At 36.7% G+C, this 24,307-nt stretch overlaps 1 protein-coding gene across 1 annotated transcript in view; it reads left to right on the top strand.

Annotated features, from left to right (window-relative positions):
• Positions 1–21,883, top strand: part of SNX18 (sorting nexin 18) — a 35,679-nt gene extending 13,796 nt beyond the window's left edge. The window contains exon 2 of the mRNA XM_043979757.1: positions 19,162–21,883. Coding sequence (XP_043835692.1) covers positions 19,162–19,415 — 254 coding nt within the window. The 3' untranslated portion in view covers positions 19,416–21,883. The remainder of the gene's footprint in view (positions 1–19,161) is intronic.
• Positions 21,884–24,307: the final 2,424 nt, after the last annotated feature.

The following is a 24,307-nucleotide window of genomic DNA, read 5'->3' as shown; positions in this document are numbered from 1 at the left end:
AGGTTGGGAATCGGGACCATTGGCTCTGGGTTCCTCTCTGCCATGTGCTTTTGTTCTAAGTGACTGGTGACATGGAGATACCTGACCCCTCTACTCCCAAATCAGCCACAAAACAAAAGAGCCAGTGCTTGTTAGCTGTGCTTACTTTTATAGATCACTGAATGAATAATCTGAGTTTCAGTCACTGGGAACCAATCAGGGAGGCTCTTTGTTTCCTCCCAACAAGATGATTCCATCCATGGCCAGCACCATGGGTACCCTTTAGACAAAAGTCTGTACCTGGTGGCACAATGGATAGGGTGCTGAGCTTGGAGCAGGAAGACCTGAGTTCAAATGTGGCCAAAAGACATTTATTAGCTGGGCAAGTCACTTTTCCTCTGTTTGCCTCACTTTCCTCATCTGTGAAATGGACATCGTAATAACGGCTGCCTCCTAGGGTTTTGTGAGGCTCAAATGAGATACTTGCACACAGTAAGCTCTGTATGAATGTCAGCTGTCAATCTTAGTATTATCGAGTTGATTGAAGACCTGTCACCCCTTCATATAATTTTCTGCTCCATATAATTTCCTCCATACGGTTTTACACATTCATATTGTAAACCATAGTTTACAGGAACCTTACATTTAGATGACCAACAGTTAAGTTAATTTTCATATGATCTGTGTTATGTGCCTGTTTTCATGATTCTGCCACAATCACTGCAGCAATAGAAGGGGGCTGCACAGGATTGAGGACTATTTTGTATTTTTCTTTGTTTCGTGGGTTACTACGGCCAAAGAATCCATTACCGAGTGACCAGGGTACAGCTGATGAGCCTGTACATTCTTAACTGGGCAAGATCAGTTAAGCACTCAGTAAGCAGATCCAGTCTATTGCTAGGCCTATGTTTGAAGCCTTTTCCATGTGATACAATAGGCCTGAGTACATTATGCTTAATCAGCAGAGCCTTTGAAAGCTCAAGGTCATGTTGATGCCTAGATGAAACATTGGAATAGGACTTGGTGAATGATAGTTAAACTTCTTTTATATTTAATTCATAAACTAACTGATGGTCTGTCCAGGCAGTTTATTATTTTTCAGTGTCAGAAATTAGCTGTCATCTTATAGCCAGCCTAGCAATTAGGCAATAAGTTTGCTTGTTTAGGAAAATAATTATTTTACTTCAATACTTCAAGGATTTGTCATTCATTAGTGTGTCATTTCCTCTTCTCAGGCAGATTACATGTTTCTGTTGTTGAAAAATTCATCACCCTGTGGCCTATGTCTCTAAGCTTGGGCTGGTCCTTAGACAAAGGACATATAATACATCACCAGGGCTGTGCTTGAAACCTTTCCAGCATGATAGAAACTGCCAGACCTGTGCTTCACTGGCGTAACCTTTAAGAACTCAGTTACCTCCTCATCTCAATGACATGTTGCAGTAGAAATCTAGTGGAAGTTTGCTCTCCTTTTATGATTGGAGACAGAACATGGTATAGAGCAATGGTTATCATTTTTCAAGTAGAAATGGATCTTTGCAGGCCACACATTGGCTTAGAAAAACCACAAGTTAGCATCTTCTATGTTGTTCATTCATTCATTTATTTGTTTATTTTTTTGGTTAAGCATTTCCCAGTTACATTTTAATTTGATTCTTGCTGGGGAGTTTTGCAGGCAGCCTATAGCTGAGGCACTGGAAGTTTGACACCTCTGGTACAGAATAAAGAATACTGAATTTTGAGTCAAGACAACCTAGACTTGCATCTCCACTTGGACACTTATTAACTTTGTAAGATCCTTGGGCAAGTTTCTTAACATCATTGAACCTGAGGCAACTCTTTTAGACATTAATTTATAGAAAGATCTCAATTTGTGTTGATAGAGGAAATAGCCACGTTGAATTTATAGGTATTGGTCTGTATATATGTATATGTTGCTATTTATCAAACAAAAATATTTTTAATGTTTCAAATGAACATTTCAAAACCATGGGAAAATTTAAGAATATTTAATAGTGAATGTGTGTGTGTGTGTGTGTGTGTATATATGTGTGTGTGTGTGTGTGTGTGTGTGTGTCAGAGAGTCATCAATGTTAAAAAATTGTATAAGAGTATATAAGATATAACAAGTTATAGATGTAGCTAGGTGGCGAAGTGGATAAAGCATCGGCCCTGGATTCAGGAGGACCTGAGTTCAAATTTGGCTTCACATACTTGACACTAGCTGTGTGACCTTGTGCAAGTCACTTAACCTTCATTGCCCCACAGAAGGATAGTGGTGCCCTTAATAGATACAGAGAAGTTTGGAGGTGTGTGTGGAGGGGTATTTTTAATTAGAAGTACCTGTGGGTTATTAACTGGATATATCCAGCAGGCAGTAAAAGGAGCCTGAGGAAAAAAATGATCAGACAGGTATGAGGAAAACCAAAAGACAGCAGGGTCATGGAATTCAAGGGAAGAAAGAGTATCCAAAAGTAGCCAGTGGTCAGCAGTTTCAAAAGCAGCAGAGCAGCAGCCTAGGACGATGATCTAGAAAAAGGCTGTTTGCCAGATTTGTTATTTAAGAGATTGTTAACCTCAGCCCATCAGAGTTAGAAACCAGATTATCAGGTATTGAGGAGTGAATGGGTGCTGAGGAGAGAGAGACGGACAGAGACACCTCAAGTTGATGTGGGATCAAAATTTCCTGACCCATTCCTAACCTCCTGGAGATTACCAATATCGCACCTGCGTCCACATGGGTGTCCATCAATCAGCAAAACTCTATCCAGGGCATCCCCCAGATTTTTGAGTTTCGCTTGGGGAACCCTTGACCAATTGCTTTATCAAAGGGAAATCCCCTGGGGCAAATCTCTTGATCCCGGACCAATAAGACCAATAAGAAAATACTCCCCACTCTGTTGGTGAGCTGGTTGGTCGCCCAAAGGAGCAAAAACCCAGCACAGTCAGAGGCAAATCCCAAATTTAGCTTAGCAAGATCTGATCATGAGTTGTCCCAGAAGAATTACAAGACTCAGTGACTCAGTTTTCCAAGTTTTATTGCAATACTGTGAGTGACCACAGGGAGAGAACCAGATTAGTGGAAAGCTACCTTAGCAAGATCTCAAAAAAAGAAAAAGAGTTTCAGTCTGGGACTAAAATTTCTCCTCACTTGGGGCACCAGATGATGTGGGCTGAAATTAAGGTGATCAAATTGATCGTGAGTCATCCCAAAAGAATTACGACTCAGTGACTCAGTTTCCCAAGTTTTATTGCAATACTGTGACCACAGGGATAGAACCAGAATAGTGGAAAGGTATCTCTCAAATAGTGAAAGTATAGTATGTATATGTATGTTATAGTATGGATAAATTGATTATCGGTCTCATTATAATAATCTCCACCTTAGGGAGGTACAGGGGAGGTCTTATCCTGATTTGGAGTTCCTGGAGTCCTAAGCCAACCCCTGAGGTGGATACCTTTTTCAGTGGAGGTGCGTTTTGGGGGTTTACACATCATTAGGTGAATCTGGGGACAAATTTGGCTTTTTCTGCGCATGTCTCTTTCTGATTCCCATGGCTAGTTTCAAAACATCTTCATTTATCATTTATTCCTAGTCTGAGTTTCTATAGCTTGTCAATTTTATCATTGTTATATGACCTGCCCCTTTATGACCCTGTCATGGGTACTGACCACTGTGGGCAAGAGAACCTAGCATCCTGACATGTAAGTTATCCATTAACTGGGGTTTGAATCCCTCTTAGAACTCATATCTGAATTAGAGCTTGGACCTTAGGTTTTTCTATTAACCCCTTTTTGCCTCCTACATCATTCCCCCCTTTTCATATACCCCGGGGAAAAGGACAAGGATCATCTCTTCTGTTACTGCTTCCTGCTGAGTGGGGGCGACATAGGGGCCCACAGCAGGTTTATGAATTGAGGGAGATCTAGGAACTCGAGTTACAAATGCAAGAACCACAACACAAAACACAAATGATTTACAAACAGACCAAGGGGCAACAGGGACCCTAATACAGAATAAATCTAAGAGTTCCATGAAAAACTGGAGAAAGCAAGCATTTGTGAATAGTTTCAGTCATCCTGGTAAATCTCTACCGCAGTTCAACCTTCTTCAGGAGGTGTTCTGAACCATATAGACTCTGCCTCAGTCCAGGACTACATCTGCCAGAGAGTTTGAGCACTCTTCCAATTCTTGTAACCCTAATGCAGTAGAATTAGAAACTTATTCTATTACCAAAGTTAAATTTGTATAAGCATAGCTTCATGTTCAAGTTACCCCACAAAAGGAATAGTGAGGGCAGCAGTTTTTCAGACCCACCAAAGAAAATTATCTCAGGTTCCTCTTCTGACTCTAGTATAAGAAGAGGCAGTAGCATTCTTACTCTGGAATCCAGATAGCCCAAAGTAACATGAGCTTAAGCAGTTGGTAGTTAACACTAAAGATTTATAATCTCCTCCTTGCTATAGGAAGGGGAGATACCTTGGGGCACAATAGGGTGCAAGGGGACCAGAGCTAAGGTGGACCGGTGAATGGACCTGGCAACTAATCTAGCAGCAAGGTCTGCCCTGTGGTCTGCCCTTATGCTATGGAGTTGGTAGCTTGGTGCTCTTGGCAGTACTTAACAGAGATCTGACTGGGCAGATTTATGGTAAAACCTAAAATGCATGACTATTTTTCCTAGTTACCATCCTCCCTCTCATCTGAATGGGGAGGAATTTCACTTTCTTCTAAACCGAAAAGATGCCCAGTTAATTTAACTATGTAAGCATTAGCAGGCAGATGGCAAACCTGAATATTAATATACCTTGTTGTTTGACATAAAAAGTGACCACACATTTAAATTGAAAACAGTAAGATCTTACATACTTGCATTGTGCTCATTTCTTCTACTGCCTGCTTGCTCTGACTATAGAAATCTACTATAAAAGAAAAAGTAGGGACATGATTATAAGGCCAGGATAAGACATCCTTAGCTCTGTTTGATTTCAGGTAAAAGTTATAAGTGACCACCAGTCATACAGTAATAGCCAAATTCAGGGATAGCCAGGTGGGAAAACATTTTGTCCTCTCTGGTTTTTCCCAGATACCTCCACCTGTAAGCAGCACAATACCTCTTGTGGCATTGATTTGTGGCATTCTCTCCAGTACTTGGATTACTGGCTTAAAACAATTATACCTGAATTCAAAACTCAAGACAGTATTATAAATTACTGTCCCAAAATATTTTATCTTAAATAGCAAACCTCTACTCTCATGAAATTGCAATGAGAAAAAAAATGATTTACTGGGACACACACACATGTTGCTTGGTTTTTCTTCTTCTCAGGTTTAAACTTTATCCTGGTGTAAAGATCAATCATTAGAAATTACTTGTATACAATAAGCAATCTTATAAATCTTCAGCAAAACCATTCCTTTTAACAAGCTCTTTTCTGGCAAATTAAAAGAAGTCTAAAAGGTCCTTCCCTGTGTAATGATTAAGCTTTCAGTGCTTTCTTCTGTCTTAGAGGAAACAACTAATGCACCTGTTTTTGTTAAAACTATCAATTGCTTTGTTTTTAACACACATACACCAATTTAAAAGTAACTTTAAAATTCTAACAGTATTTTGGTTTTCCAATCAAACTCATTTATTCTTTGGTTTCTTCCAGAATTCACAAACCTTGAAATGGCAGGTGAGCACTTAAAGTGGCAGTGCACCTTAAATATACTCCCTCTTAGAGCTTGGACCTTAGATTTTTCTATCTACCCCTTTTCACCTCCTACATCAAAGTGATCTCTGGGGGCAGCTAGATGGCACAGTGGATAGAGCACCGGCCCTGGAGTCAGGAGTACCTGAGTTCAAATCTGGCCTCAGACACTTGACACTTACTAGCTGTGTGACCCTGGGCAAGTCATTTAACCCCAATTGCCTCACTAAAAAAAAAAACAAACAAAACAAAACAAAACAAAGTGATCTCTGATTTTCATAGCTTCTAGGAATTTGGCTGGGAGAGGGAGGGGATATAAAAGACAATAAATAGCTTAAGGGGAAGGGATCTGGGGAGGGGTTGGGTTTGTTGTGGGTGTGTTTTTCCAAGATAGACCTGAATATTTATTTTGGTAGTAGGATAAGACCGCCGACAAAGAAAATTTGAAAATGGGAGAGAGGAAATTATTTCGGAGGCAAATTTCTGGAAGATGACACCCATTGGAGAGATCTAGGATAGTTAGGGGGTTGCCTTAGCTTTTCCCCAGGACTGGAGTTAAGAGGGGGTGATGTGGGCTGGAATTTGGGGTCAAATTGATCGTGAGTCTTCCCAAAAGAATTACAAGACTCAGTGACTCAGTTTCCCAAGTTTTATTGCAATACTGTGAGTGACCACAGGGAGAGAACCAGAAACGTGGAAAGGTATCTCTCGAATAGTGAAAGAAAAGACAGTTATATTTATAGTATAGATTATAATATTCTCCACCTTTGGGAGGTACAGGGGAAGGCTTATCCTAATTTGGAGTTCTTGGGGTCCTAAGCCAGCCCCCAAGGTGGGTACCTTTTTCAGTGGAGGTGTTGGTGGTTTACATGTCATAAGGTGAATCTGGGGACAAATTTGGCCTTTTTTGCGCATGTCTCTTTCTGGTTCCCATGACTTAGTTTCAAAACACCTTCATTTTTCTTTTATTTCTAGTCTGAATTTCTATAGGCTGTCAATTCCTTTATTGTTATTTGACCGGACCCTTTATGGTCCGGTTATGGGTACTGATTTCTGTGGGTAGAAGAACCTAGCATCCTGACTTGTAAATTATCCATTAACTGGGGTCTGACTCCCTTTGGGAACTAATATCTGAATTAAAGCTTGGGTCTTAGGTTTTTCTATTAACCCTTTTTTCACCTCCTACATCAGGGGGAAGGGGAGGGGACAGGTGAAAATACTGAGGGTTTGGGGGTATTGTTTGTCCTTCATTCTCAAAGAGGACCAATGGCATCAGGAGGGTGATGTCTTGACTTGCAAGTGAATTGGATTTAAGTCAGACTGGGCTGTGCAGAGTCGCCAGCCTCACTTTCTCCTGCAGCTGTCTGGGTCCAGTGGCAAGATATAGATGAAGACTGCTGGATGCAGTGGGAGACCTTGGCCTTTTTAAATTAAGGTCTTTCCCAGATCTCAGTTTGTCTGAGGCAACACCCATTCAGTGCTTAAAGGCTAGGTATGAAAGGAGGCAAAAAAAAAGGGGGGGCTTCTTTTACCTACTCCCCCCAAAAAAAATCAATCTGGGAGGGAAGACCCTCAGGGTTTCTGACCAGAAGGAAAACAAATGGTGTTTACACTCACCTTGAGCCATCAAAACCCAAACTACACCCAAGTAAGGCTTGGTAGGATAGCTCCCTTTGAATCCCAATGGGCTTTATCAAAGCCTGATTTTCCAGTGCTGTATTTCAAGAATTCATAAATGAAACTACATGGGGCAAAATTGTCCCAGTTAAAAAAAAAAGATAGAATAAATAAGGAAGAGGAAAATAAAAAAAATACTTTTATTTTTAAAAAATAAGAAAGGGGGAGGGAAGCTAGCCCATTAACCCCAAGGTTTCAGCAATCAAAATTTATATTCCTTTGGGCAGAGCACCCACAGGTAAGAGTATGATTCCTTATTTGGATAGAGGGAGAGGAGAAAGAATATGGAATAGGAAAGAAGAATTCCAGGGTAGATAACTTCCATTGTCTCTTAACAGTAGGAGATGAAACTACCTGCTGAAAGAAAGAAGAAAAAAAAAGTTTTGAGGGTTTGGAATGAAAGTTTTTCTGCACATTGCAAAGGGTGGGCTAAAATTAGATAGCAAAATTTTAGTGAATGAGTCAGCATAATACGAATAAATGAGAAGGCATTTATTAATCTCCTACTTACTGTATGCAACACACTAGGATAGGTGTTAGAGTAAAAAATAGAAAAGTAAGACTATTCTTGCCCTTAAGGAGCCCACATTCTAATTGGAGGAGACAGCACACATTAAAAGTTTCTGCTGAAAATCAGAAAGACCCTACCCTTAGCAGTGGCAAAGCAGATGGTAATACCTATTTTAATGTCATTCACATTGATTATAAATAATATACTTTTCTGGTTTTGACCCATTTGACAGTGGCAAGGAATTGGTAGGGAGTCAAGGGCAAAGGATAATAGCCAATATTTGAATTAATCAACTGTAGGCTCAAGATTGTATAGAGAAGAAAGTAAGGTCAGAACAGGACTGGAGGTGGCAGTGAGGATTAAGAATTAGTTTAGGAGGTAGGCAGATGAAGAGATGGGAAGGTAGGAGACAGTTGGGAAGAAGAAATGAGAAAATGGTAAATTGAATACTATAGAAGAGGAGGGTGTGGACAGAAATGATAAAAAGATGAAGAAATGAGTAATGACAACCAAATTAACATTTTATCTCAATATATCTTTGTACAGTGGAATGAAGGAAAACTAGCTTTCTCTCCTCTTATCTTCCCTAATTTGTTTCTTCTGTTATGACTCCTCTTGTCCTGTCTTCTCTACCCTTGGGACAATGGTTGCCATTTTTAAGTGGAAGGAAAGATAATTTGTAAGAGAAAGACTCAGGCAAAGAACCAAATTCAGTTTTGTATAGATTAGCAATTTTCTGTCAAATAAGATTGTTGATTCTTTTTTTTTTTTTTTTTTTTTAGTGAGGCAATTGGGGTTAAGTGACTTGCCCAGGGTCACACAGCTAGTAAGTGTCTGAGGCCAGATTTGAACTCAGGCACTCCTGACTCCAGGGCCGGTGCTCTATCCACTTCGCCATCTAGCTACCCGATTGTTGATTCTTAAACAGTTAATAGGTCATAATATTTTCTTACAATGTTGTTACTGAAGAATTCTAGAAATGGGAAACAGCCAGTCAATTTTCAATATGAAACTACTTCTGTTGCTGACTTAACTTTGAGAAATTAAGAAAGAATATTAATTGAATTTGAGAAAACTAAAAATTAATTTTACCACTCAGGTCTAAGTTAAAAAAAAACATGAAATCATTTTATGTTAAGTAAAGAATAATAAGTGGATATTTTTGCAGTGACTTCACCTAGTGCTTATGTAAACACTGGTTTAAATTATTCATGTCTATCATATAATTATTTAAATTCTGTTTTCTTGTGGAAATAAACTGTTTGTGGTATTCCTACAGATACAAAACTCCTTAATGGCTGTGGTGTTGGAAAATAAGCAACATGTCTTATAAACTAATTATGCTCTATCTTACTTTTAATGATGTAATTGTTATATTTGAAGGGATTGTTTTTGAACCAAGGTATGTCAGGATCTGTGTACTAATAAATTATATTCTCATTGGACTGTACCTAAGCTCCAGAGGTCTTTTAAAATTCTGATAGTATATAATATATAAAGATTATATAGATTCTTCTATTTTGAAATATAATTCACAGACCTTATAGAGGTAGTATTCAATCACCTGAGTGATCAGCCATATGTTATAACACCTAGTTTTTCATGAGTGGTATGAGAAAATGAGGTTTCTTGGTGAGTATATGTTTCACATCAATGAAATGTTTGTACTGAAATATTATTTAGCCATATTTTGTGAGATAACAAAGCACACTTCTCTGCCTTAGTTAAACAGTGTGCAAATGTAATTTAACCTTTTGTGCTGACTCAGGCTCACCATTATGAATAAATCTACTTGGGACAGCCAGTGAAAAATCTTAGAGTCTGGTGATTGAATATTTTGTTCAAGGAACAGCAAGGAGATCAGTGTCATTTGATTTTTCAAGTAGATGGAATGGGTGGGGGGAGTGTAAAATTTAAGAAGACTGTTGGGGAGGGGGTGTTGGGTAATGAAGAGCTTTGAACACTAAATATAAGATTTTATATTTGATCCTGGAGGTGATAGGGAGCCAATGGTGTTTTGAGTAATGGGGTGAAATGCTCAGGCTTGCTTTAGGAAACTCACTTTGACAGCTGAGTGGAGGATGGACCAGAGTGGGGAGAGTCTTGTGGCAGGCCGACCCACCATCAGGCTATTTCAGTAATCCAGGTGAGGTGATGAGGACCTGCACCAGGGTGGTGGCAGGCAGGGGGGGCAGGGATCTATAAGACGTGTTAGAAAGGCAAATGCAAAACCAACAGGCTTTGGCAACCAGATTGGATAATGGGTGGTGAGAAAGTGAAGAGTCAAGGATGCCATTTAGGTTAGGAGCCTGAAGAATCAAAAGGATGGTGGTGCCCTTAGAAGTAATAGGGAAGTTTGGAAGGGGTGGGGGGCAGATAACTTCTTGGACATGTTGAGTTTAAGTTTGCTAGGGGTTATTCAGTTTGAAGTTATCTAATAGTCATTTGGAGATGCAAGTCTGGAAGTTAGAGAAGGTACAACCTGGATGAAGATCCAGTAAAGGAGATTGAGAAAAAAACGATCATTAGATACCAGGAGAGTAGTGTCAGAAACCTGGAGAGAAGAAAGTATCAAAGAGAAGGTGATCTGACAGTGTCAAAGGTTGCAGAGAGGTCAACAAGGATGCAGGCTGGGAAAAGGTCATTAGATTTAGCAGTTAAGAAATCCTTGGTAACTTTGGAGAGAGCAGTTCCAATAGGAAGGTGTCTTTTATTTCTGTAAAAATTTGTAGTTTTATTTGTAAAAATCCTTTGTTTATCTTTGTAGATTAACTCCCATATAGTAATATATGAACTTCAAATATTTAACTCCTTTCTGGATTGTGTTAGTCATATACAGAATGCTTATGGTGTTTTGGATTTGTGGGAAGAGTATACTGCTATTCCATCAAAGTTAATATCTCAGGATTTTGGGGGCTGATTCTCTTGGGTTTTCTAAGTAAACTATTATCCATAGTTTTGTTTTCTGTGAATGTTCCCATAAAATTTATTTTTCTTATTGTTATAGCTAATCTTTCTAATACCATGTAATAGTCCTGGTGACAGTGAGCAACCTTGTTTCACCGTGCTATTATTGTGCTTCCATTTCTTCATCACCAATATTGCCTACTCTTTAATGTGTTTGAAAATACTTCCTTCTTAATATAATCAAATAATCCACCCAACAAGAAGAATCTTTGAAAGCTTTGGGTTTTTTTTTTTTTGTTTTTTTTTTTTTGTGAAGCAATTGGGGTTAAGTGACTTGCCGAGGGTCACACAGCTAGTAAGTGTCAAGGGTCTGAGGCCGGATCCGAACCCAGGTCCTCCTGAATCCAGGGCCGGTGCTCTATCCACTGCGCCACCTAGCTGCCCCGGGGTTATTTTTGTAATGATAGCAGTGATGTGGGGGGTCTTTTGTTCTCTAGCCTGTAATTCCAGAATTTATGCTTTAAGAAAAATTTAGTAAAATGAAAAGAATTCTTGGAAGTTGTAATGTTATGGAACATCCCTGAAATTGGCTATGCCCTGTGTTGCTGCTCCTTATAAACAGATAAAAAATGATTTAATTTTTAAAAAAGAAACCTTAGAAATTGCAACTCAGCACATATTTTTAGTCTGAACTAATAATTTATCCTTTTCCAGCTGTGCATTATTTAGATGCTAACACTATTGAAAAATTTTGTACATCTGTACTTTTACGATACACCTGAAAAACCTGGACATGTAAGGGCTCAATTTACTGATGGATCATATTCTAAAAGTTTGTTTCTGAGCTGGTGGTTTAGAGTTTAGGTTCTTAGGTTATCCCACAGAAAGCCTATTTTGTCATCAGCTATACATATCTGAAATAAAAGTATTTTAGCTTTATCTGACTAAAATTTTATAACATTTTGAATTCTGACTTTTATTAGGAGGCTAGGAACATATCAATGGAGGAGGGTTTGTGTGCCTGTCTGGGTAGAATTTTATTACAGCCTCTATTCTCTTGCTATGTTCAAAGAGTTTTAAAAAATCTATCCAGCTTCCTACTATGGTGTTGAGATAAGCTGTAACAAGAATACTTAACGTGGGGTGGAGTTCTGTGAACTTAAAAAAAAAAATCTTTTGAAGACTGTATTTTAATGATTTGTTTCCTTTGTAATCATAGGTATTTGGGGGGGAGGGCAGGGCAATGAGGGTTAAGTGGCTTGCCCAGGCCACACAGCTAGTAAGTGTCAAGTGTCTGAGGCCTGATTTGAACTCAGGTCCTCCAGAATCCAGGGCTAGTACTTTACCCACTGTGCCACCTAGCTGCCTCAATCATAGGTATTTTCTAATGTGTTGTTCTAAGAAGGGGTATGGTATGTAGGTTTCCCTAGATTATAACTTGGAAATCTTTAATCAGTTGTTTGAGCTGTCATCCTTGGGCCTATAGTTAACCCCAGATGTCATGTCAAATATCAAAGATATACCACATACCAGGTGGTTCAAAGAGTATTTTGAAAATACTAAAAATATTAGCTACATTGGCCAAAACAGTGATTACTGAGTTCAGGTTCTAAAAGGATTTGTGATTTGTTTTGTTCGGGAGGATATGTTTTAATTGAAACTGGTCCCCTTCCCTCTCCTCTTTTTTTTTTTTTAAGAGAAGGATCAGTGCTTCAAAAGAAAATAATTGCATTCCACCAAAATTTTAAGTTGTCTTTTTTCCTTATTTAGTGATCATTTAAGGGATATACAATCAATATGTTGGTTTTTGTGGCTCAAAAGTTAGTTCTCTATCATATCTTATTATTTTTTGTAGGAACTAGGTTTTCCAAGTAGCTTGGCTAGTGTTTTAGCTTCTTTTTATTTTATTCTCCCCTTAGTTCATGCTGTATTTCACCATTCTGTGTTCTCATTTTTTTTTTAACTTACTTTTTATTTTCAACTTTGGCATCTGAATGGGAAATGTAAATTCTTAAGCTATTAAATAAGCAAACAAGATAGGACTTAAAAATGGAGAAAGCTCAAAAGTCTACTCAAATATAACCATGACAATAAATCTGCTATTAAGGAAATTGTGAAATCTTTTCTTTTAGTTTTTTGTAAGTATCAACACTGAGCAAACACTTAAGTGTGATATATTACTGTTGGCCAGTATTCTAGCAGTGTTCATCTATGCGCGTGATGTAATTGGAAAGAGAAGCAGACTCCAGGAGTCATGAGACTGAGTTACAGGTTTGAATTTTCTTCTAACTACCAGCATGCTATTTTTTGGGACAAGTCATTTAAACTCCATTTAATCCTCGGTTTCATCATCTCTAAAATGGGGCATTTGAACTAGGAGGACCTCTTAAGATTCCTTTCAGTTCTAAAAACCTTATGTTTCTCTAATTCACACCTTCCTTACCATTTCTACTGCCACCACCCCAGTCATCCTGTCATTTTCCATCTTGTCATACCTAGATTACAGTCACACTTTATAATCTGCTATGTTGCAGCAACCTTGAAATGCATCAGGGACTTTCTAGAAGAATGAGGACAGCCATTCTGTGCTGGAAGCAGCTGGCATTTAGCTAATAATTTAACCAAGACATTGAACAGTATTTGGATGAGGTGGGGCAAGAAGAAATTCACAGTCACATGAGAAAGGGGATGGGAAAGGAATAAGCATTTATATAGTGACCACTATGTATAGATACTGCGCTAAGCACTTTTGCAAATATTATCTCTATTCATCCTCACAAAAACCTTGTGAGGGAGGTACTGTTGTCATTCCCATTTTGCAGTTGAGGAAACTGAGGCAAACCGAAGGTAAGTATAAGGAAACTGTAAGTGTAAGAAGGTAAGGCTAGTAAGTGTCTAAAGTGGAATTTAGACCAGGTTATTCATGACTCAGAATTCAGTGCTTTATTCATGATGTGTTTCAGAATTCAAAACTGATTGGATATGGAGATAAGGGAATGACAGGAATCAGAGCTAGTTTGGGGGTTGCACATCTGGGTGTCTAGAAGTATGGTTGAAGAGAAAGGTGGGTTTTAGAGGAAATATGAGTTTGAGACAGCTCTGACATGTCCAGTTTGAAATGTCTGGTAGGCAGTTGGTGGTGTGGGATTAGAGCTCAGGAGAGACTTAAGGATAACTATATTGATCTGGGAATCATCTACATAGAGATGAGACTAGAACCCATGTTTATTGTTAAGATCATTAAAAGAGGCTTTGGAAGGAAGAGGACCCAGTAGAGCACTTTTGGGACACCTTTGATTTTAGGATGTGAAAATAGATAGTGATCCAGGAAAAGTGGCCCCGTAGTCAGTTGTGTAGAAGAATTAGGAGTACAGTTTCATGAAAACTCACTAAAGTGTCACTTATTCACCACCTGTCATATTACCTACAACCCCTATTCCAGACCTTTTCTTTTCTTTTTTAAGTCTTAATCTAACTCTTCACTCCCGCACTTAGAGCAGATGACCTAACCTATGTCACTTCAGGAATGGAGCCCATCTGACAGAAGCACTTCAATTCATCTCCTTTTCTAGATTTTTCTGTTCTCTACTTTTTCAACCTTTGAGACACTATTCTTCACCCACTTATAACTAACTATTCTTTCTGACTTCTCTTCCCAACTCCCTTAAGTTTGTATTCCTATTGTTGTGTCCTCGACCTCATTTTATTCTCTGTCTTCTTCCTGGCAATTTCTACCTGTATTCAGATGAATTCCAAATTTATCCCTAGTATCGAACTCTTTCCTAAACTAGACCCTACCAACTTAGTTTCTTAGTCACTTCAAACTTAACTGAAACCAAGTTTATTATATTATCTCTTCAACATTTGGTTCTCCTGACTTTCTGTCAGTAGTCCTATCGTTCATTTGGCCTCTTGTGTTGAAGACTTTGGTTATTAATAAAAAAAATAATAGCTAATGTGCATATACTATATGCCAGGCACTGTACTAAGTACTTAGAAAGTAGGTGTTATTATCTCTGGTTTACAGATGAGGAAACTGAGGCAAACAGGGTTAATTAATTGACTTGCCCAGGGTCACACAGCTAGTAAATTTCAGAGACCGGATTTGAACTCAGGTCTTCCTGATTTTCACCTCAGCATTCTATCTCTTGTGTCACCTAACTGTACACTGAAATTCATCTCTCCCATCCAAATAAGTCCACTAAATTCTGTAGACTCCACCTCCACAGTATTTCTAGCATCTATCCATCTGTCTATTCTGCTTGATACTTCAGTTGCTAGTATAAGGTTCTCATCATCACCTGGAGTGTTCTTACTGGTCTTACACATCTTAACTTCCTCCAAACTATCCTTCCACACTCCGTTGCCAGGTCTTTTTATATATATATATATAGTTTTAGGTTCCGTTTTTTCCCTCTTTCCCTCCTCCCTGAGGCGGCAAACAAGCAGATACGGGTTATACATGTAATGATTATGTAAATTATATAAAACATTACCGTTGTCATTTTGTACAAGAAAACCTGATTAAAAGAAAAAAGTGAAAATGAAAAATAGCATGTTTCAGTCTGTTCCATCAATATCAGTTCTTTCTTTGCAGGTGGATAGTATGTTTCATCTGTAGTCCTTTGGGATTGTCTTGGATCATTGTATTGTTGAGAATAGTCAAGTCATTCATAGTTCTTCATCAAACAACATTGCTGTCTCTGTGTACAGTATTCTCTTGGTTCTGCTCACTTCACTATACATCAATTCATACATGTCTTTCCAGGCCTTTCTGAAGTCATCCTTCTTGTCATTTCTTATAGCACAATAATATTCCATCACTATCATATACCACAGTTTGTTTAGCCATTCCCCAATGGATGGGCTTTCCTTTGATTTCCAATTCTTAGCCATCACAAAAAGAACTGCTATAAATATTTTTGTACAAATAGGTCTTTTCTCTTTTTGGGGATGTCTTTGAGATATAAACCTAGCAGTGGTATTGCTGGATCAAGGGCTATGTACTGTTCTATAGCCCTTTAGGCATGGTTCCAAATTGCTCTCTAGAATGGTTGGATCTTTTCACAATTCCACCAACAGTGGATTAGTGTCCCAGCTTTCCCACATCCCCCTCCCAACATTCAATATTTTCTGTTTTTGTTACATTTGCCACTCTGATAAGTGTGAGGTGATACCTCAGAGTTGTTTTAATTTTCATTTCTATGTTCAATAAGGATGTAGAGCATTTTTTAATATGATTATAGATAGCTTTGATTTCTTTGTCTGAAAATTGCCTGTTCGTATCTTTTGACCATTCATCAATTGGGGAATGACTTGTATTTTTATAAATTTGACTCAGTTATATATTTGAGAAATGAGGCCTTTATCAGAGATATTTGCTTCAAGAATTCTTTCCCAGTTTTCTATATCTTCTTTGGTCCTAAATTCTTCCTTTGCCCATAAATCTGACAGATAAATGATTCCATACTCCCTTAATTTGCTTGTGGTATCATCCTTTATGTGTAATGTACCCATTTTGATCTTATTTTAGTATACAGTGTGAGATGTTGGTCTATACCTAATTTCTGCCATACTGTTTTCCAGTTTTCCCAGCAGTTTTTGTCAAATAATGAGTTTTTATTCTAAAAGTTTGAATCTTTGGGTTTATCATATACTAGATTACTATAGTCATTCTATCTATTCTATTCCACTGATCTACTTCTATTTCTTAGCTAGTACCAGATTGTTTTGATAATTACCGCTTTATAATACAGTTTGAGATCTGTTACTACTAGACCACTTTCTTTTGTATTTTTTTCATTGATTTCCATGCTATCCTTGAACTTTTGTTTTTTCCAGATGAATTTTAGTATTTTTGATAGTTTGATTGGTATAGCACTAAATAAATTAATTAATTTATGTAGGATTGTCATTTTAATTATATTGGATCTGCCTACCCATAAGCAATTATAATATTTTTCCAATTGTTTAGATCTGACTTTATTTCTGTAAAGAGTATTTTGTAGTTCTGGTCATATAGTTGCTGTGTTTGTATTGGCAGATTGACTCCCAAGTATTTAATATTGGTCACAGTTACTTTAAATGGAATTTCTCTTTCTATCTGTTGTTGCTGGACTTTATTGGTAATATATAGAAATGCTGATGATTTATGTGGGTTTATTTTGTATCCTGCAACTTTGCTAAAGTTGTTAATAATTTTAAGTAGCTTTTTAGTTGATTCTCTAGGATTTTCTAAGTTTAACATATCATCTGCAAAGAGTGATAGTTTTTTCCTCATTACCTATTCTAATTCCTTTAATTTCATTTTCTTCTCATTGCTATAACCTAACATTTCTAATACAATATTAAATAATAGAGGTGATAATGGGCATCCTTATTTCACCCCTCATTGTATTGGGAAGGCTTTTAGGTTATCCCCATTACAGATAATGCTTGCCAATGGTTTTAGATAAATAGTATTTATCATTTCAAGATAAACTCCTTTTATTCCTATACTCTCTAGTGTTTTGTTTTGGGGGGCAAATGATTCCTGTTGCTTTTGTTATTGATATGGTCAATTATGCTGATAGTTTTCTTAACATTGAACCAGCCCTGCATTCCTGGTATAAATCCCACCTGGTCATAGTGTGTGATCTTGTGATATATTTCTGTAATCTTTTTGCTAGTATTTTATTTAAAATTTGTGCATCAATATTCATTAGCGAGATTGGTTTATAATTTTCTCTGTTTTTGCTCTTCCTGGTTTGGGTATCACCATTATATTTGTCTCATAAAAGGAATTTGGTAGGATTCCTTCTTCACTGTTGCCAGGTCTTAGTCATATCATTTCTCTGCTCCTAACTCTTTAGTGGCAGCTCTTGCCTTCCAAATAAAGTTCATACTCTTTAGTTTACTCTTTAATCCAGTCCTTGTTAGCCTACCTTTCTGTTCTTATACTCCTCCCATCCACATTCTTAAAGTTTAACCTGGATCCACTGCCTTCCCTCATGCATGGCCTAGTTCTTCCACATCATTGATTATCATATTCCCTATGACTGGAATGATTTCCCATTTCTTTACCTCCCCTTTACCTGCTAAAATCTTATCCTGCTCATTTACCACCTCCCAGAAGCCTTCCCTGATCTGCTCTTTCCTCAAAAATCACCCTGTTTATATCTCTAATTCATTATTTTGGGATATAATTTATTGTTCTGTGTCACATTTCTCTTCTGTGAATAGGGACCAGTTCTTATCTGTAATCTCTGGGTGATTATCACAGCATTCTGCACAGTTATGTTGGGAAAAAATGTGTCATAGTGGATAGAAGACCAACTTTGGCATCAGAAGACCTGGTTTTAAGGTCCTCTCTGTGACATACTGCAAGGCCCCAGGCAACTTTAAGAGATGGAGTGCTAAAACACTGCTTTTCAGTGGAGAAACTACACACACCAGTAATGTCCTATACCTTTGAAATCAGAGATGTGTGTGTATAAAACTTTTTTTCTTAACTGATTCTGTGATTTCATCAGCGTAGAGAGCTCGTGGTGAAGAACTTTATCTGCCAGTTCACATCTGTTCCTTCTTGCAACTTATCTTAGAGAACATATGTATATATGTATATTTGTGCATACATGTATTTGAAATACTATGGTGTGATAAATATGAAGACTTCAAAGAAATGTGAAGACATCTGAAGTGATGTAAAGCAAATTCAGCATGCCTTTTAATCATTATAAAATCATGTTTTTTAAAAAATGACAGCAAGGCAATAGGTCTTACTGTAAATTCATATGTGGAAAGCGGTATAATAAGTATTATTAGTGTTCTCATATTTTGATAGAAATATTTTAATCCATTTTGTATAATATATTTACAACAGAAAATTTTTCATTATCATTGTTTACAACGGTAATAAAGCTGTTTATTAAATTCCAGATACTGCCCGACTTTGGAAACTTTCAGTGATCTTATACTTTCCTACCTATTCAGTCATATTTGTTCATCTTCCTCATATACACCCTTCTTAGGTTATCGAGCTGGTCTCCCCATTTCACCTGAATGTATCGTGCTTATGTGGACTGTCAGGATCTTTAAGTATTCTTCAGTGAGGCTTCCTGAGAAGTGACTTTTCATTCTTTCTTTGCTAAGTAGCTTATAAGCACTTTTATTAGTAAGACACTCAAGAGATTAAAAACTGATATAGAAATCCAGTCCTAAAGTGAGATCACAAAAAGTGGCTGGTTTTACACATGCATACGATCAAGTTTCTGAGAATTTTAAAACATTTTAGGAAACTGTTAATAGTACCTAAAGATAATAAATAATTATGTTATGATCATAGAGAATGATTAGACAGCGGTGATGTTACTGTAAGAATGCTTCCTTCTTTAACGTTCATTTTCTCTTTGTGACAGGAGCTCTTACCAAAGTAAAGGAGAGTAAACGGCATGTGGAAGAAGGGAAAATGGAGGTCCAAAAGGCAGATGGCATTCAAGATCGCTGTAATACAATTTCTTTTGCTACTTTGGCTGAAATTCACCACTTCCATCAAATCCGAGTGAGAGACTTCAAATCACAGATGCAGCATTTCTTACAGCAGCAAATAATATTTTTCCAAAAAGTGACACAAAAGTTGGAAGAAGCGCTTCACAAGTATGATAGTGTTTAATATCTGAACTTTGAATTCTAACTTCCCTCAGTTTGAGGGTGATTTAAACAGAGTAAAAATAACTGCTGTCAAAGAACTCTTGCCAACTGTCAGTGGTGGTACAAGGATGGTTTTGTGTTCAACTGGAACCCAGCTGAATATATAATTATGTAGGAAAGAAACAGTTAATCTGGTTATGTAATAGAAACAGTACCACACATTGTAGCTAAATTATACTATGTATGCCTACACTACCATTGTAACTTTTGGAATAATGATTATACTATTTGCCTTATTGCTTTTTGAAGTATGGGTATTTTAGTGCATACTTTGTAGACCTCAAAAACCCATTAAGGGTCTCAAAAAAGCTGGCTGGTTAAAAGCCTGCTTTGGATGCCTTTTTATTCCTGTAGATTTGGATTATCTAAATTCAACCAATTCTCTGTTTACAGACTCCTCCTAGAGCAGCTATGCGACTTTGTGCCTTTAGACTCTTGGTTTTTCTTTTTTTTTCTTTTTCTTTTTTTTTTTTAAAGTAAGCCACATTTTTATGATTGAAAGAATGAAGGGTCAGTGCATATAAATGACAGACTGATAACTTCATTGACTGGAAAAGTTATCATCTGTCATCATCTTGCACAGCAAGTATTATCTCCTGACAAAATGTTGTCTGAAAATGCAGGATCTGGAACCAATGCTCGTCTCTGGATGTGAAGACTATTTATTATGTATACCAGGAAGCAAGAACATTGTGCCACTGCAGTCCCGTACATGACATGGTAGCCTCTTCACTAAATTATAACTCAAAACTGAGTGAAGATTTAGGGAACTTTCTTACAAAGAAGAGAATTGAAATCAGGGGATACAAAAACAGATTCGGTGACCACTTTTTTTTTCTTTTTTTTGAGTTTAAGAGTATTTTTCTCATTGTTTGGATATTCACTATAATTGTGAAATGGAGCTACACTGTTAAATAATCGACCCGAGACTCCACTGTGATTCACTGGCTTACTCAATCAAAAACTTTCAGGGATGTCTATAAAGTATAGTACTATAATTATTTAAAAGTAGCTTTGGTTGAATTAGGAGGGACCAGACATGATTTCTACTATTCCAGATATTGAAGAGATACAAATTTATTTCTACTGCATGTAAAAGAATAATTAGTGTTATAATGTGTCCCCTCAAAAAAAATTGGCTTTAAATCTTTTAAATTTTTTCTTTTGCTATTATCACAAGGGAAATTTTATGAGTTTTAAATACCAAAAAAAGATTCAAAAGCAGCTTAATTTTCAGAAGCACAAAAAAAGGGTCTGGCTTAAGCAAAAGTACTAAAATGTTCATGGTGATGCAGTTGATGAGTAGGAATGACATGATTCTTAATAAGTTTACAAATACACTATGTTGATGAAAAGATCAAGTATCTGCTATTTTGTGAAGTCATACAAAGGTTGTATTAGAAGCCTCCGGTACTGTATTGCTAACTAACATGGAAGTTAAAACAGTTTGCTTGATCTTCTAGCTCATTGAGTGAGAAGAAATATCAAAAAGTCTTGTCAATCTAAATATAGAAGGAAGTTTTATGAAATAAATATTTCATTTCATTAAGAAGTCTCTGAAAAGTGGACTAATGTGGGTTGAATTCTAAGATCAAATAATCAATTATTTTGACCTTTGGTTTGAATTTCAAGCCATAGGTTGCTTAGAGCCAGACTTATAACCATATATGGCTATGTATTTACCATGGAATTGTAACCAAATTCATTGTTCTCCAAACAAGTGATATGATCTTGTTGATTGTAAAATAACATTTTTGAACTGAAACAGTTCAGTTTATAAATTCCCAGTTCATTTTAGCTTGGGAATTACAGCATTTATTTTTTAAGTCTAGCTCTATACTGGATAAATAAGCAATATACGTTCAATGTGTTTTCCAAGTGGTTTGAAAATGACATTTATTTGCCTCCTTATTTTGATGATGCCTTGGTATAAAAAAAAGAAGAAGTAAACAAAATTTGTGGGTCGGCAGCACTATCTAAATCTCATAACTGCGTTTTGGCCAGTGTAGACTTAGCTTAAATACAGAGGAACTGGAGACTAGGGTGTACCAAGGTCATGAATGTGTAGATCATGAACTGAAGACTAGAGTGTGCATTTGTTGGGCTGCACAAGAAAATGTAAGTTCACACTGCCTTGTTACAAGGAAGCTTTTGTTTTTAACAAGCACATTATAATATACCAGTGGCTCTTAAGAAATTAAACTAATTTAGTATTGTGGCATAAAAGACCAGAATGATTCTTCTTCATTTACATTTGAAAAAAAGAAGATCTTCATTTCTCTAACGATCTTGGGCCTATTACACCATTTCAGCATGCAAATATTACTGGAATGGTAATACCCAAGAGAAAAGCCATGATAATGTATATGCTGGTCAACGTAATCAGAATGGTACAATTCCCTCCAATAAACTCTCATGCCCTTCCTTACATTATCTGGTCTTCTTTATTTCTGGAATCGCTAAATAAGAAAGAAATGAACTGACTACAAAGTGTACTTATGTGAGGCAGTCCACTGTGGAAACCTATTTTTCTGTTTAAAGTAAAACTACAGCTGTACCTGCAGTTTGACTTAAGAACAAGGTAATGAGACTGATCTACAAGACCACAAGAAAATCAGTCTCACTGCTTTGTGTGGTGACAGGTATTCTTTTTTTTTTTTTTAAGTTGAGATTGTTTGGCCACAAACCTAAAGAATCTATTTGAAGGATGAATTTACAAAGATGAGACAGCATGATATCTGTAGTGGAAAGAAAAGACCAGTGGCCTTGGGGTCAGGAGACCAGAATAATGGTCCTGTCTCTCACTTCATGGTTGCATGACCTTTGTCAAGTCATTTAATATTCTGAACCTCATTTTCCTCATCTCTAAAATGGAAATAATAAAATATTGTCCTGACCTACCTCACAGAATTGTTGTGAGGAAAGTGCTTTGTAAACGTGAAAGCACTCTATCAATGTGAGCTATTATTTATTAATAAACTCATTTTATGTTAGTTTTTAGTTTGAATTAAAATGGTTGCTGGAATTTCTTTGGACCTTACTCATCATACATAAAGTACATAATACAGTTAAAAGCTCCTGTTGGTAATAACTGTATACAGTACTTTAGATGTTCAAACATCTAAATTTTCTCTCATCTACTTTTTCTAGAAAAAAATATACTCCTCTTTAAATATTTATGTTACCATTCTTGACTTCATCGGTCCAATAGTACCACCATTTTTCTGTGTTTATCCCTCCATAACTCCTGGCATCTATTACCATTTCTGCTCTGTTTTTCAAGTGGTCAGCTGAATTTATTCGTCTTGTTCTTTGCTCCTCTTTGCCTAATACCATGTAAATCCTACCTATAAGTTGTCTTGTACTATTTTATTTATCTTATAGCAGTATTTTCTTCTGTCAGTTCTTGTTATAAGCTAGAGCTAGGTCTACCCATTTAAGAAGGATTTGTTAAATTTCTCAACAAAAGTATTAAATTTTTTTCTACATTTATCAAGAAAGCATTCATTAATAAGTATGAAAGACTCAATAGAGAAGGAAATGTTAAGACAATGAACAAAGCATTTTCTGTATTGAGCAATTTATATGCCAACTGCAGATGGAAGCCTACTAAATCCAATAACTAATTATAACTGATAGTTATAATAAATATATTATAAATATATAGTAATAATATATTACATGTTCAATATATTATATATAAAAATAATATAATAAATGTTATATTTTAGAATATAATACTAAATATTGTTATAACCAATGATAACAAAAAATTTTACTTGTATGTTTCAGTGAAAAAAACACTGAACTTAGAACCCTGAGTATTGAGTTCAAATACCATCTCTTCCATTTTATACCCATATGACCTTGACCAAGTCACTTAACCTTGATAGACCTCAGTTTCCTCAAATATAAAATGAGTTTGCACAAGAAGACCTCTAAGGTCCCAACGTCAGATCTTATATCTTAGGAACTATAATCCTATGTTGTATTTTCTACTGAATATGCTTTTACCCATGCAAGTAACCTAAGTACAGTAAATATTTATTGTCAATATTTATGATGGAGATATAGTCAATGGAAATACAACATAGGACATATGTATAGAATAATTTTACATATATATACACACATATTTGTGTCCAATGGTAGCCATGGGGGGGGAGAAAAAAAGGAAAAAGAAATTTACATAATATTTAAAAGGAATAGCAAGTTGTACATAATTTGTAGTTTCATATACAATCATCTTTTTAAAAATTATACTGGAAAATGCTTGTTTTAATTTCATAAATTATAAGTATTTTTTTAAAAATACAACATAGAAGGGGCAGCTAGGTGGCACGGTGGATAGAGCACTGGCCCTGGATTCAGGAGGATCTGAGTTCAAATCCAGCTTCAGACACTTGACACTTACTTACTAGCTGCGTGACCATGGGCAAGTCACTTAACCCCAAATGCCACACATACACACACACACAGAGAAAAATACAACATAGGCTCATAGATTGGAAGGTGGGATACTTCCCTCACTAAATTTTAGGGCTGCCTAAAGTCATCCTGAATGCCTGCCAACCACTCAGTTCATTTTCTGTTTTGTTTAAAGCAGGATGTAAAACAGGTCTTAATACTGGACAGCGTTTTTGTTTGGGGCATACCAGTGTCCGCCTGGTGCTCTAGGGAAAACCTAGAAGGCCTATTAATTACGGCTTCTATTTCCAGTGACTGGCTTATCTTATGAGGATGAAAAGAAGTTGGTATAACTTTAGCCCTAGGACTAAGAGTGATAGGGTAAGTTTTGTTTACTAAGTTAATTTAGCAAGATTCAGATTTTTAGCAAATTAATGTAGTTCATGG

The sequence above is a fragment of the Dromiciops gliroides genome, chromosome 1, assembly GCF_019393635.1.
Source record: "Dromiciops gliroides isolate mDroGli1 chromosome 1, mDroGli1.pri, whole genome shotgun sequence".
Lineage (NCBI taxonomy): Eukaryota > Metazoa > Chordata > Mammalia > Microbiotheria > Microbiotheriidae > Dromiciops > Dromiciops gliroides.
Note: the sequence above shows the minus strand (reverse complement) of the source record. Positions and strands in the feature narration are given on the sequence as shown.